General features: G+C 48.4%; 2 protein-coding genes across 4 annotated transcripts in view; one reads left to right on the top strand and one right to left on the bottom strand.

The window, feature by feature from the left end:
* Positions 1–15,782, bottom strand: part of macrod1 (mono-ADP ribosylhydrolase 1) — a 40,597-nt gene that overhangs the window by 17,055 nt on the left and 7,760 nt on the right. The window lies entirely within an intron of this gene.
* Positions 9,481–13,469, top strand: flrt1b (fibronectin leucine rich transmembrane protein 1b). Its single transcript, XM_084669251.1, has 2 exons — positions 9,481–9,567; positions 11,144–13,469. The coding sequence occupies exon 2, from the start codon at positions 11,148–11,150 to the stop codon at positions 13,299–13,301; it is 2,154 nt and encodes a 717-aa protein (XP_084525377.1). The 5' UTR covers positions 9,481–9,567; positions 11,144–11,147; the 3' UTR covers positions 13,302–13,469.

Below are 15,782 nucleotides of genomic sequence, written 5' to 3'. Positions count from 1 at the left end.
TGCAATATATCAACCACCTCTCTATCTCCTCCTCCCTTCCTCTTCTCCCCCTTCGCCGTTATTTGTCTTTCTCTGCACTCCTCTCCCCCTTAATCCCAGTGCCCCAATGCAACCTGTTTGTGTATTCTTCCCCTCTTCCCCTTCTCCCTCCCCTGTCCCAGCTGCCTGCTATCATCCACCGTTACATTGTTATTGTGGCATTAGGCTTGGCCTCGTTTATCTTCTTTGTATTTGGAATAATATGAATTTGATATAATTGAGTTGCCTCCTGACATTAGAACGGTAATACACAAATCCATATTTTAGAAATGATAGATGAGATAATAGCAACATGTGGGTTTAGCCTTACAGCCAGCTATGTCGAAGACTCACATACCGGATTTAAACTACAGTAGCCTACTTGTCCCAAGTTCAGTGTAATCTACCTTTCGGTCGAGACCACAATCGGAATTACGCACAGCCCAGACAGTTAATTTGTGTGCGTAAAAACGGACTCGTATGGCTGTCAATCAAATTATATATGGTATTTCGTCATTGGCTGAACATACCGACCTTCTGAACTATGTAAGGGAGATTTTGAGCTTTGCGTGCTGGTGTAGCTGTCCCCGCGCGCCCTGTCTACACAAAGGCACGCACGAATAGAATCGATGCGTGAATCACGGCTAAAGCAAACACCTGGTCCGCTGGACGCCCTCTACGAAATGGATTAAAAATAAAGACACATTCGCCGTACAAATCGATGCGGTGGAGACATAGGTTAGTTGATATAGACGCCAACTGTTAGTCTACATTGAGGAACGCGTACAATCCCCGTTTTCCCACCCAGCTCGCATGGACTGACAATCCATTTAACTTAAGCTCAAAAGCAAGTTCACGGGGGCTGTGAGGCAGTTTAACATCACTGACACGGCCTCGGAGACACAGCGACGTAGGGAGCGATAGGAAAAACGGACCACGGCGCCTTATTTTAACAGGTTAGTGACTCGGTCTTTCACACGCGCACAGAGACATACGCACAAACGCACGCTCATCTACAGGGAGGTAGATTTTGCCTATTCGGAACAACACTCCCGCGGAGGTTTTCAGCGATAGGGCATTTGGAGGCTTTTATCCTCTGAATAAATGAAGATGGTAATCTGAAGCGGATCGTCTAGTGAGGCTGGCCGGGCAGCTGCTATCAAACTAGAGCCAGATCACAGACAATTAAGGTAGGGGATACATTTCACAATTCTATTGTGTCCGATATGTTTCTAGGCTTGATTGTGCAATCGAAATTAAGTTGCTTATTCTACAGTTTAAATTGGTATAGTTCACATCTGTACACAACAGGTTCATTAGTGAACAAAAACATACGAGTCAACTCGTTTAACATCTCTATAAGCCTGCATGATAGTATTGATTCGTCGAGCGTATTTATGAATGATAAGTAGCTTGTTGCCTTCACTGTGTATGCGTGTGTGCAGCAACCCATTGTGTGGTGTGCTAAACTTCAAATGATGTGTCACTATCCGTTTTCGATTGGATTGATGAATAGAGACAATAATCGGGGATGGAGGGAAAGAGAATGGAGGGAAAACGGGAATATAACGTTTCGACCGAAACAATAAGACAGAGAGATAATTCAAAGGCTTGGTGACAGTGACAGGGAAAAACGGGGAAATGAGATGCGCCTTAAATGTTCTCTTTTTGTTCTGTCCCTCCTCTCATCTCCTCTGGATGACATGCTCTGGAGGGCCTGACCTCCCACTGATGGGAATACCCCAACCCCCAGGACCCTGCTCTCCATACACGCACACTCTGAATAATATCAACAGTCAAACCAACAAAATATTGCACCATCAAAACACACCACGCCGTAGATACACAATAGAAATACCAACAGAAGTGCAACAGTGCTCCACATGACATGGAAAGGCCTTTCATTACACAGGCGCTCTCTGTCTCAAACACTCAAGCACACACAACTCAAAAACACAGTCAGGATTACCGTGGCACAAACTGGGCCATATTGAAACGTCAGATTAAAAAAGGATTCTCAAGGCCTAAACATTACAGAACACCCGATTAGAGAAGGAGGGAAGAGAGACAGAGAGCAAGGAGGAGAGATCAGGGCAAGACTAGGCAAAAATTGCATCATGGTAGAGAGAAAAAATGCCACATACTTAAATGAATATAGTTCAACAGCTACGTTTTAAATTAAGTCATGAATGCTTTCCTCACAACTCCTTTTTAAGTCAAATCCACTTATCAAGAGATGAAATGCGATGAATGCAATACACCTCTCCCTCATGATTTTAACTGATAACATGTTTTGATTATTAATATAACATTTTCAGAGCTGACAACACTTAAAACAATGTTTTCTTACACAAATGGTGACAATGGAACAGAACACCCTCTGGAAATATTTTTTGATCATATCCCAAAAATATTAACTGATATCCATTACACAAATGTAGAGGGTTTTGCATCCAACACCCACACATACACACAACAGTATTGCATAATAGAGGATTATAGCTTTAAAAATGAATGTGGCCCCTTCCCCTTTCTCAGCCGCACAGTAGCACAAAACAGCCGTCGAAAACCACAGCAGAAAGACTAGGAGCTACAGAGAGACATTAAGAGAGAGGAACTTCACTGAAATGAAAGAAAATATTTCCCTCTCCTTCCATGTACTCCCCTCTCCTTTCTCTCTCCCTCCCTCTCTCTCTCTCCGCATGTCTATGTTGCTTTCCTTCTCTTCCTTTCTTTCGCTCTTTCTATGTGTAGGCCTTGTCTCTGTAGGAGTGAAAAGTATGACTCGTTCAGTAGGAGGGAATGGGATGTGTGCGTGTGTGTGTCAAAGTACCAATGTGCTTTAACGTGTGTGTCAACTTCAATGTGTGTAGTGAGTGTGTGACAGTGAATGTGTGTCTGTGTGTGTGTTTGCATGTGTGTGAGCAGTGAGGTGTCCAGCACTTAAATTGCCTGTTTACTCCCTGGTTCCTGCATCATTCAGAGATACAGAGGTGGGGGTGAGGGAGGGGGGAGACAGAGACAGAGTGAAATACAGAGAAAGAGGTAAGGAGGATGTAAATTATTTCAGCTGCAAAAACACTGCATCAGATTTAATGGGCTGCATTTATACACCACACTGTCAAGATGCTAGGTGGGAGCCAGGGAAAGTATGGGTGCGTTTTGAACAATGTGTGTATTTTGTGCATACAGTGTATGCGTGTGCCCAAGAGTGAGAAACCGACTAGGATAATTATTACTTGTTCGTTTAAAAGGAACCTCAAGCTCTCATCGTACCCACAAGATTTATGCAAAACACATTTACACTGAGTGTGTGTGCATGAATGTGTGTTTGTGAAGAGTGTGAATGTGTGTGATTGCCTGAGAGAGAGACAGTTTGTGTTTTAAATCCATTTGTGTGCATATTTTAAAAGCCTTTCATGTGTAGTCGAAGAGGGAAAAAATGGAGGTGCATTTTGAGTCTTCTTGTCTGCCTCTGACAGATACAGTATAACATCTTCCAGGCGCTCCAGTCCCATCTCTCTTCTAAAAGGCTGTGCTCCCCTCCATTCCTCACCTCCTTCTCCGAAAGTGGGTCTTTCTCTTGAATGCGTGTAAAGAGGCAAGGAGGAAAAGGAAGGTAGGAGAGAGCGGGAAGAGATAGGAAGGAAACGAGGAAAGAGCGTTGAAATCCAGCCTGTGCTTTTTTTTCTGTGGTTCATTTATTCTCTCCATTCACTCTTTTCATCCATTTCACTCTGTAGGGATGAAAACCTCCAGGGTAAACTAACCTCGTCTCTGTCTGCCTTTATCTACGTCTCACACTTTACTCCATGTCCCTCATCCCCCCCTTACTCCTCCTCCCTCCCATGGTGGTTTTCAGGACTGCCTATTGAGGAGTTCCATCTAGATCTCTTCCTCCCCCCTCCCTCTAGTTATCTCTCTCCGTCACCTCCCTCCCCCCCCCCTCTATATTTGTCACTCTTTCCCCTTCTCCTCTCTCGTCCTCTTGGGTCGGAGAGTGCTGCCACATAAGGAAGTCCATGAATGAAGGAGTAGAGGCTAAGGAAGGTCGGATGAGAGGATCCAAAACAGTAGAAGAAGAGAGTGAGATGAGAAAAAACACTTAAAACCGATGAGTAATTTCCTGACGTGTCACTGTGCTTCCACCATTCCCTTCACCAAGCGCTCCAATTTCACACAGGCAATTACAAAGCCCGTATGCACTCTACAGAAAACGTCAATTTGACGTACTTGGTAAATGGTGCCATGCCGGGTGACTGTGCCTGCAGGCTAAAGTATGTCTCGCACTAAGCCGACAGCAGGAATGTATATATTTTATGTTAGGGATATTATAGCGATCTGATTCAAATTGTTAAATATTTTCCTAAATGTACTATTTGGCCTGCAGCTTGCACGGTATTTGCTGTGTTGTGTTTGGTAAAACTACAATGCCCAGGGGCATTCAAGAATGTATCAAGGCTGAAAAAATGCCTCCTGGCCTGTTTTGATTACATATGAAAGAGGACCTTGGGGGGGGGGGGGGGGACAGGAAAAGAGAGTGTGTTTATAAAGTGTGTGTGTGTGAGAGAGAGTCCTTGCAAGAGAGTTTCTCTCCAGGTGTGAATTGCTTTGGAGAGCGAGTGAAGTGAGAGGGGTTTTGTTGTCACGCAGCACGCAGTGACATCATTATCACCGCGTGAAGGAGTTGCTGTTTAAGCGGATCACACACTGTTCAACACAGCGGTGGGGCAGACAGACAGGCTGTATTAATACCGTATGAGGGCTGTGTGTGTGTGTCTGTGTCTGTGTGTGTGTGTTTCTGTGCATCTCTGTATGTAGATGCGTTTGGAAGAGTAAAAAGAGGGAAAGAAAAAAGGCAGGGTCAAAGGGTGAATAGGTGAAAATAAGAAAAGACAGTATGGTGCCTTTCCTGTGGTGCTGCTGCCTCTCCACGCAGCCTCCCTGGCTCCTCCACCCCTCTCTGTCTACGGGGCGGGGTCTCCCTCTCGCCCTACACACTAAATGGAGGCTGTGTGTCACTGTGTTAGAAAGCTAGTCACATCCCTTGCTCTCTTTCACCCCCTCTCATTCTCTTTTCCTTTCCTTATTTTCTCTCTCTCTTTTGCTCTCCATCTCCCCCCCACTCTCTCTCTCTCTCTCTCTCTTCTTCCCTTTCACCCTCCCTCTTTCGTTCTCTTTCTGCTCTCGAAGCGGACACCCTTGGCAGATTCTGCTGGTGTCATGGCCTCGGAAGCCTGACTAGAATATATGTTGTGCCTGTGTGTGTGTGTGTGTGTGTGTGAGAGAGAGAGAGTGTGTGTGAGTGTGTGTAATCCTATACAGTACAAGAGCTGTTAAATGTAGGATTACGTCTGGATGTGTAGTAGTGTGACAGTCAGGCATAAAATAAAGTACAAATACTATGCATGTGCTCACACATACACGCGCACACACACTGATAGGACTCGATCTGCATAACAAACCATGTTCTATGGTATTATACACCCCATCATATACTGTAGGGCATCAACTAGCCCTATAAAACATGGCTGCAAGACTGTACACACACACACACACACACCCTCAGTCACACTGTCAGTGGATGTGGATTCAGGCTTCAGTGAGTTTAAACCTTGCTCAGGCTGACAGTAATTTCTGCCTCCAAATTACATTCCAATGGGTTCATAAATCTGCCTCCTCCCTCCGCCTCTCCCTCCCTCAGCCTCTCTCTCTCAGTCTATCTTTCTCTCTCTCCTCTCCCCTATCACCCTCTCTCCTTCTCTCCCAAGCGCTCTGGGTAAATGAGAAACAGGGAGGGAGAGACCAGGGAGGTTACGTGTGTTGGGTGGTTAAACAGTCTGAGACACACACAGGCGCCTGTAACACACACCCACAAAACATGCTGTGAAATTCACACTTGCGCTGAAGGGCAAAGGCAAACATTTGCGTTCAGTATAAAGCGTAAGCATATACAGCCCTCCCCCCACCACCGACACCACACACGTGCACACACACACACGTCCACAAGCGTGCATTCCGTTTTTTTAATGAGCGTTCATTTCCCCTGACTGTAGCGGCAGGTAAGCGTTATTGACTCTAGTGGTTCCACTGTGGAGGTAATAGTGTAGAAGGGCTCTCTGGCGTCTCGTCTCCACCGCATGTGAAGTAACTCAGAACCCACCCACCCCACCCCCCCCACCCCCCCGTCCTGAACTATTGTTTCGGTGCGGCCCTGTAAACACGCGGCTCAGACAGGGGGAACAATAGAGAACGCTGCCATAGTCGTAGTCCAGAGTCCCACTGGGATACTTGTATATTAATATTCAAAAGTCTTTGCTTCTCTGTATTGGTGTTGTTAACAAACGGGAACGCTGTGTATGTGTGTGTGTGTGTGTGTGCATGTGTGGAGCACTGAGCAACATTAGAGCCAGAACAGATGTGTAGCCCTCCATTTTCTGTACTCTCTCAAGCACTTGACTAAGTCGGACTGGAACATACTCACTGCAGTTTAGTATCGGGTCAATTTTCCTCTGGGCCTATCACAAAGCATGCTGGAGCCATTACAAAAACCTATAATACCTTTTACACTAAAACTTCTCAGGATATTGAAGGCTAGAAGTGTAGATGCTAGGGACAAGGGATGAAATTAGGAAGCTTCAGGGGTTGTGCCAGTTCCAGGACTACATTCTTATGGTCCAGCATTGCTATGGCTAATCTGGCTTCCCAATAAAACTACAATACCCATATTTTCTACTACATTTCTATTCCCCTCAAGTCTTGTACTAGCCATGAAAACCAGTTGACTAGACCACATTGAATGGGTATAAACCTAACAAATAATGCAAAAAATGAAAACTCAAAACTACCCACATTCCCTAATTAACAAACTCACAAGTACACACTTTTAAATATTGCTCTATATGTCTTGCCCCAACCTACCTCAAACTTGCCACAAACACACACACACGTAAAAGTGTGGGTCACCAAGGTTACCTCAGTTGGTGTATATGTAGCACTATGCGTATGTGCACGTGTGGGTGTATTCTTGTCGCAAGATGCAAAGAGCATGGCTTTGTTTGTGTTTAAGCAAATGCATGAGCTGCCAGCCTGCTTCAGTTGCTTTGGATGAGTCATTGCCCTTCAAAAGGAAAATGGTGAACCTGGGTACTATATAATACAGTGCTATATTTTCATTAAGAACTACCTCCCTGTATTCTAAGTTTGTCATGTCTTGGTTGCTAACTGACGTTTCTTTTCCCTTCACAGGGGGGCGCTGTTTCCAACCAACCAGGCTTCAGACTTACTAAGCACCAGAGAAGAAAACGACGCGCCGGCCATTGGCAAGCCAAAGAACTAAGACACAGGGTGATCTGCGTGCTATCAAACTTGCACACTGCACACTGAGCCCCACAAAAGCTCAGCCCGAACCCAGTCTAACATCCAGCCCCTGTTAGGGACCCAGGACCATTTTTAGTTCAGACCCCAGATCTGGCCCCTGCTGACAAGCTCCAGACCAGACAGATGGTGCTGATGAGGGGAAGGCCCTAGGAGGAGGAGTCATGCTGGCCCATGAGTCGTCTGGCCCCTGGAGACGAAGCTCTCAACACCACCATCATCATCACCATCATCTCCGTCTTCTGAGCTCCACAATGCTGCGGGAAATACGCTGGTCCAGAGGGAGACGCCTGAACTTCTGAACTACACAAGTGAACTGGAACTACCAGTGCTCAAATACAGCCTTCCACAAACACACACTTACACAGCATTGTAAACTAACGGAATAAACTAACAGTAACAGAAGAGGAAGACGTGAAGAGAGAGACGCTATACTGAGCGGGTAAGCGATCCTCCTGACACTCACACAAATGAACTATTTGATTTTTGGGGGGTCCTGGCGCATCAGATTGTCAAGCTGTAATCATTTCTCAGCCCCTTACAAAGTACCATCCCACTTTACTGTAAAAAATCTGCCGGTTTAGCGAGACTCTGAAAATGCAGAAAGATAATAAAAACAATACAAAAAATGCAGTCTAAGGATTAGGCAAGAAAAAAAAAGTAAGGAGAAAATTAAGGAGTAAATCACAGTATGAGACAGAGAGAGGGAAAGTAAGAGAGCAGGGAAACAAGAAGGAAATTCAAATTAAAAAGAAACAGGAGCAAAGTTGGTAAGGGGGGCGGGGAGTGAGGAATGAGAGGAGGGGAGAGGCTGGAGTCTGATGGATCCAATCTCTTTGCAGAAGGATGGAGTGAGGGATGGAGTGAGGGAGAGAATAAACAGAAGGATGAACAACACAACAAAAAATATGGGATGAGAGAAGAGGGGGTATGGCAGAAATGACACTGCGTCCAGTTATATAAACACATTTGGGAGTGAGGAGGAGTGGAGAGAAACATGGAAAGGAGGATGGATAGGAAAGAGACAGAGGGCACTTGAGGAAAAAGTCAAAGCAAAGAATTTCTAAATCCTCTTGTGGAAATGTGGACTAGAGGATCTTTGCGTACACACAAGTGCACACGCACACGTGCACACGCACACGCTAACACCCAGTGTGCCTCAAGTCTGTGCCAAAGGGATCATTATGAAAGGGAGCAGAAAAGAGGAGGCACTCTCGTTGATATTCATAGAGGATGCTTTCCAATATGTTTTTTATCTTCCACCTTGACACTCTCCCTCATGTGTTTCTCGCCTATTCTCTCTCCCACACACACACACACACACACAATCATCATCTCTCTCCCACACACACACACACACACACACACAATCATCATCTCTCTCCCACACACACACACACACACAATCATCATCTCTCTCCCACATACACACACACACACAATCATCATCTCTCTCCCACACACACACACACACACACAATCACCATCTCTCCTTCTCACTGTTGCACTGGCAATGCTTCGAAACGTCTGCTTGGTTCTAAAAATAACCCGGCGTGTGAAGCCCGTCCAGCACCAGCAGCCCGTCCGGCACCACCAGCCACACATACCAGCTATTACACTTATCCAAACACACATACCAGCTATTACACTTATCCAAATACACATACCAGCTATTACACTTATCCAAACACACATACCAGCTATTACACTTATCCAAATACACATACCAGCTATTACACTTATCCAAATACACATACCAGCTATTACACTTATCCAAACACACATACCAGCTATTACACTTATCCAAACACACATACCAGCTATTACACTTATCCAGACAAATCTGCTACAACACAACAATGCGCAGTGAACATGGAGATACTATTTTTCGTGTAAAGACCCAGCCCGACACCATCAACACTTATTCTATGCTGCTTAGGACCAATTTCAGTCATTGTTGGCTGTTCGCTCACATACAAATGCTGCCAGGGACTAGTCTTATCTCTCCCTGACTGACTGTCCTCTCTTCCATCTGTCTCTCTCCATCCCCCTCAATCCCTTCCTCCCTATTTACCCACTGTTGTCGTCTCTCGTTTGCTTTGCATGAATTTTGACTGGAGCCAAGGGGCAGTTTTGCATAAAGTATTAAGCCTGGAAAACACAGGCACACGCGTGAGCACAAACGCATGCACGTTTAAGTGTGTGTGGAAGGGGGTGGGCGTGTGTGTGTGCCGGCCACACGCACACACACACGCACCCCCCCCCCCCCCACACACACACACACACACACACAACATACCCTACCCCCCCCCCCCCCCCACACACACACACACACACACACACACACACACTTCGAAACAAAACTTGCCTTTTGAGGTTTTGTTTGTCAAATGAACTGTCAAATCACGTCAAGCCTTTCAGGGGGACACAAATTGGAAGCCTGAGGCAAAGTAAAAAACACCACATAGGATATATAGTGGTAAACAATACACACTGTATACACAGCAATCTGATGATAAATAACATTGTGTAATAGCGGGCAGAGATCAACAGAGAATCAGCATTGTAAATTACACAATAATTTAATAAATATATAGATTTTTTTTTAACGTTTTCTGTCAAAAACCCATGAGAGGAGATGAGCAATGCAATGCCAAAGCGTGTAACGCATAAACGATGGAAGAAAAAAAATAGTTAAACAGGGATACAAATAACAGTCTAAAACATTTCTTGGGAATTCAGGAGCGCGAGGTTGAATAATTTATACACATTTTGGGAGAACAATAACAAGCGCAAGAGGCAGCATGCATAAAACATGGTCGCTTGTAGCGCTCGTCTGTCTGTTGGCTGTTGATCTAAATCCCTAACTCTGGCGCGATGTTGCCACAAACTGTGAACTCTTCCAAACCTCTGTTTGAGTCGATACTTAAATCATTCTAATACATGGGAAGAGTGTGCCGATTTCATTCAGGAGGTGACAGGAAGGGCAGTTTAGATCCAGTTCATTATTATTATTATTGTAAAAATAAATTGGGGCTCACTCTCGCTCTCAAAGTACTTCACATTCTGTCTCTCTCTGAACTTAATCTCTGTGAATTACTTCTCTTTCTCTCACTCTCCCAACTGTCCAATTTGTCTTGAATTCTCTTAATCTCTCCTACTCCCTCAATCATCTCTCTCTCTCCATGTCCATTTCTCATCCAGTTGGAAAATCTGACCCATATCATCTTGACAGCTAGGCTACAGACAACTCAATCTCTTCTCACACTGGGTACCAGGCACTAAATTCTGTAGAAAACAAAAGCCTTCAACGACATTTAGATATAAATGATGTAGAGTGATGCTGAGCTTCATGGCTCACTTCACAATCTCTTAGAAGTGAGATATCAAAGTATAAGCTTTTTCCTCTCTCTCTCTCTCTCTCTCTCTCTCTCTCTCTCTCTCTCTCTCTCTCTCTCTCTCTCTCTCTCTCTCTCTCTCTCTCTCTCTCTCTCTCTCTCTCTCTCTCTCTCTCTCTCTCTCTCTCTCTCTCTCTCTCTCTCTCTCTCTCTCTCTCTCTCTCTCTCTCTCTCTCTCTCTCTCTCTCTCTCTCTCTCTCTCTCTCTCTCTCTCTCTCTCTCTCTCTCTCTCTCTCTCTCTCTCTCTCTCTCTCTCTCTCTCTCTCTCTCTCTCTCTCTCTCTCTCTCTCTCTCTCTCTCTCTCTCTCTCTCTCTCTCTCTCTCTCTCTCTCTCTCTCTCTCTGTGACAGAAACATGGCGGCCGAGAGTCTCGCCGAGCTCCGTGATTGGCTCTTCCTGCTCCTCCTGTGCCTCACCCTGGTGGCCGAGATGCTGGAGCTGGCGGCCGCCGCCGCCGTGGCCATGGAGGGCGGGGAGGAGGAGCTCCCGTGCCCGTCCGTGTGCCGCTGCGACGAGGGATACATCTACTGCAACGACCGCGGCCTCAGCGCCATCCCGCCTCTCCCGCTGACGGCCACCATCCTCTACCTGCAGAGCAACCGTCTGACCAACGGCGGCCTCCCTCCCTCCCTGGAACGCAGCTCCAGCATGCGGGTGGTCTATCTCTATGCCAACCAATTAGACGAGTTTCCGATCCACCTGCCGCCCTCGCTACGCGAGCTGCACCTGCAGGACAACAACATACGAACGTTGCCACGGGCGACGCTGGCACGGTACCCGTTGCTGGAGCGTCTGCACCTGGACGACAACTCCATCTCCACGGTGAGCATCCAGGAGAGGGCGTTCTCAGGCACGCCCAGGCTCCGCCTCCTCTTCCTGTCCCGTAACCACCTGTCCAGCATCCCCGCCGGCCTCCCGGCCTCGCTGGAGGAGCTGCGGCTGGACGACAACAGGATCACCACCATCCCCACGCACGCCTTCCGCGGCCTGGCCTCCCTGCGCCGCCTGGTCCTGGACGGCAACCTGCTGGCCAACACGCGCATCGCCGACGACACCTTTTCCCGCCTCTCCAACCTCTCGGAGCTCTCGCTGGTGCGCAACGCCCTGCAGGCCCCGCCTCTCAACCTGCCTGCCGCCCACCTGCTGCGCCTGCAGCTGCAGGACAACGGGATGACCCACGTCCCCCGGGGCTCGCTGGACGGCATGCGGCGCCTGCAGAGGCTGGACCTGTCGGGGAACAACCTGACGTCCCTGCCCCGCGGCCTGTTGAAGGACGCCGAGGGCCTGGAGCTGCTGCTGCTGCGGGGGAACCCCTGGTACTGCGGCTGCAACCTGCGCTGGCTCCACGCCTGGCTGCACGCCCGCGGGGCCGCAGTCACCGTGCGCGGGCTGGCGTGCCACGGGCCCGAAGCGGTGCGGGGCCAGGCGCTCCGGGACCTGTCGGGGCTGATGGAACAGTGCGAGGGGGGGCCGTCGGGGGGAGGGCTGAACGTAGCATCTGCGGCAGGGGGGCGTGGTAGGGCTGAAGGGGCCGACGTTCCAGCGGGGAATCCTTTCCCCAGTGGCACCACCACCCCCCAGGCCCCCCTGGGCCCCACCCAGGGCTCCCTCTACACCCTCCGTGCCAAGTGGCCCGGCTTGGCGATGCCTCTGCCTCCAGCAGAGGGGGGCCAGACAGCCGCCCATGCCCTGGAACTAGTGGTCAAGTCCATTTCGGGTGACAGCGTGCTGGTAACCTGGCTGTGCCCGCGCCCGCCGCCCTCCTTCCGCCTCTCCTGGCTGCGTCTGGGCAACACGGCGGCGCTGGGCTCCATCACAGAGACCCTGGTGCCCGGGGAGAGGCAGCAGTACCTCCTCACCCAACTGACCCCTCGCTCACACTACCTCATATGCCTGCTGCCCCTCCACACGGCCGGCCCTGCCGGCACACAGCGAGGACCCTCACATGCGGACATGCCCCCCTCCTGCGCTCAGATAGAGACAGGCGATGCTCCGCCTTCCGCCGAAGGGGAGGGCCGGGACCCTGAGATGACAGCCCTCCCATTGGCCGGCATCATCGGCGGTGCCACGGCATTGGTCTCCTTGCTGCTCATCTTTGGGATTTTCTGCTGGTACAGCCAGCGGGTCGCGTACGCCTCTGAGGACTCCGCCCCTTATGGGCGGGCCCAGCGCGGGGTGGGGAAGCACTACGACGACTATGTGGAGTCCGGCACTAAGAAGGACAACTCCATCCTGGAGATCAGGGCCCCGGGCTTCCAGATGACACCGATGGCAGCCCATCATCCCCTGCAGGCCAAGCTGGAGGACGTGACGTACGTCCACACCATCTTCCCCTCGCACGTCAACGGCACCTTCCGCAGCGGCGGCGGCGGCGGCGGAGGGCACGTTCCCGTCCACAGCAGCCTCAACGGCACCCTGGTCTCCCAGTCGGGTCACAGTCCTGGTTACGGCACCAACCGGGGATACCGGGAGGGCGGGATCCCCGACATAGACTACGCCTACACGTGATGCCGCTGGCGCCGGCTCCCCCCCCGGGGCCGCCTTCCACATCAGCTGTCCGCCATTCCAAGAGGATGTCTGGCAGCGTGGAGGTGGCGTTTCCTGCCCTCGGTTCCAAAGTGTGCCTCTGTGCCTCTGCTGTTTGCGTTGGGAAAGACCCCGTATATGTGTGTACCTTAGCTTGCAAACTGACGCTAGGCTGTGCAACATGCCCTATAGGTCACATGTAACATACGACACGTGTAGTCAAAAGACGAGAGATGGGAAGTTATGGGTCTCCCGTGGCGACGTCTCAAAAGCTAGTCGGTTATACTGTATGTTCTTATTTCCAGCTGTTATCTTCTCTTATATCTGCATCTTTCAGACATGCTGTTCTGTGCTCGTGATAATGCCATGTGCGGTGACTTGGTTTGCGGTGAGTTCTAGGCTTAGGGAGGTGATTTAGGGACAACATATAGACTAAGCAAGGAGGGGCCACTTGTGTATAGAGATAGCCTAGCTACAGCACTACCTACTGTAGGGGGCTGCATATAGTGTAGACACAGGTGGTGGGGGGAGGGGGGGGGGTGACGGTAGACATTCACCCAGGGATGAAGACACATCATGACTGTCAAATAAAATAGATGTGTTCTCAAACTCCCTACTTCCCCCCCCCCCCCGATTCGCTCCGAGGGGGGGGGGGGGGGGTTCTTTCCCTTTATTTTCTCCTCTCAATGTCTTTTGTGCCGCGGAGAAGACTTTGTTCTTGCCAGGGGAGCTGACAGCCCTGATAAGCGCTCTGACAGAGACAGGAGGCCCTTACTGCAGCAAGGGCCTGGCCCTAATGAGAGAAGGGAGGGAGGGAGACGGAGGGAAAGGAAAAAGGGAGTAGGGACAGGAGAGGAAAAGAGAGAGAGAGACAGGGGGCAGAGGATCAAAAGGGTTTGAAGGAAGGAGGGGGGGAATTGGTGAGAGGTGGATAGCAAATTAAGGCTGGGGGAGGGGGCATGTAGTCGAGAAGTCAGAGACTAAGGTAGGTGGGGGATGGAGGGAGTGAGAAGGTACAGATAAGGAAAGCATATTCAACGCCCTTTCACATCCATATTAACATTAATAGTGTTTTGTTTGGAATATATGATGTTTCTCTGATTCACACAGCAAGGTCTAAAGTGTAGAACAAGGGTGGTTTTATTTAAAAAGAGTCAAAGTGTATCTGTGAAGGTTGATTTAAGGTTACGGAACACAAAAAAAATCTTTTTTGTTCTATTTTGCCTCACATTCAACCTCATTATCAGGCAATGACAAGCATGTCAAGACAATCAACGACAAATCAGTTATCCAATCAAAAGGAAACAACCCAAAGTAACCAAAAAAGGCTGAATATAGGCCCATTGGTCTGGTTAGCCCCCGTGTGCCAGGCTGGGGTATCAGCATGTATCTAGCTCTCTATCCCTCTGTCAGGGGCTCCTGTGTGGAGGTCAGGTCTGGTTATTTTGAAAGCAGACTCAGGTCCTGCAGTGCAGGCCAGGCAGGGATGGAGCACAACGTTCCCTTTAGACATGAACCCACCCACAGCACTGTGCAACACACACTTACACATTTACCACCAACAACCCAGAACAAGGCAATGAATAAATACTATCACACACTGTTATGGCCAGGCTGAACAATAAAGAAATGGCAACAAAAAAAGGAAGAGAGTGAGGTAATGAAAAATAAAGGTTTTGGGAGGGTTTAGAAACACAGGCAGACTGTAGGTTTGCAGTCTTATTATCTTTCACTGGTTCAATTTCTAATTTCCAATTTGTTGACCAGCGGGGGAGAAATGGGAGTCTTTAATCTTTAGAGCCTTCTTTTCTAAGAATCTTCCTTCACATAGCTCTCTCTCAAATACACACTCTGTATAAAACTGAAATGGTGTGAATTCTATTTGTTTTTTTTCTACACGAAATAAAGAGGTCTTGTCAAAAGTAAAACGCTTTTATGTGTGTTTCTGAGGACGGTGTACAAAATGAGAATGAAAAGTTGAAACAGCACAAGATTCTCATCTGTTCTCAACTTCTACTGATCAAAACGATCTTGAATGAATGATTCATCATGAGATTTGACTGGTGATGTTCCTAAAAGCTGTATTTATAGGCTTAGCCATACAGTATGGTGTGTGTGTGTGTGTGTGAGTGTGTGCTCAGTCTGTCCTTCTGTGTCTGAGTGTGGACATGCCTTCCATTCTAAGTGAGTGCTAATGCTTGTGTAAGCACAGATCAATATAACGAACAGGGGGAGTGTATAAGTGTCCATCTTAAACAAACTGTTTGAGAATGTGTGTGTGTATTCCTCCTGTGTGTCCGGCGTTGGCCTTACACTTTGAAAGATTCTGTTTTTCATCCCATGCTGAAAGTGCACTTGTTAATGATCCATACAGAAGAAACAGTCTACAGAGCTCTACAACGAGACACAATCTGAGTTAGAACTAGATAAGATACTGCCTTAGTACCAACACAAGCATCGTCT

This window comes from Hypomesus nipponensis, chromosome 1 (assembly GCF_054491055.1).
Source record: "Hypomesus nipponensis isolate SF chromosome 1, ASM5449105v1, whole genome shotgun sequence".
Taxonomy (NCBI): Eukaryota; Metazoa; Chordata; class Actinopteri; order Osmeriformes; family Osmeridae; genus Hypomesus; species Hypomesus nipponensis.
The sequence above is the reverse complement of the archived record's forward strand: the minus strand, read 5'-3'. Positions and strand labels throughout refer to the sequence as shown.

Coding starts and splice junctions, on each gene's coding strand:
- flrt1b (XM_084669251.1), top strand. CDS start 11,148: ATGGCGGCCGAGAGTCTCGCCGAGCTCCGTGATTGGCTCTTCCTGCTC.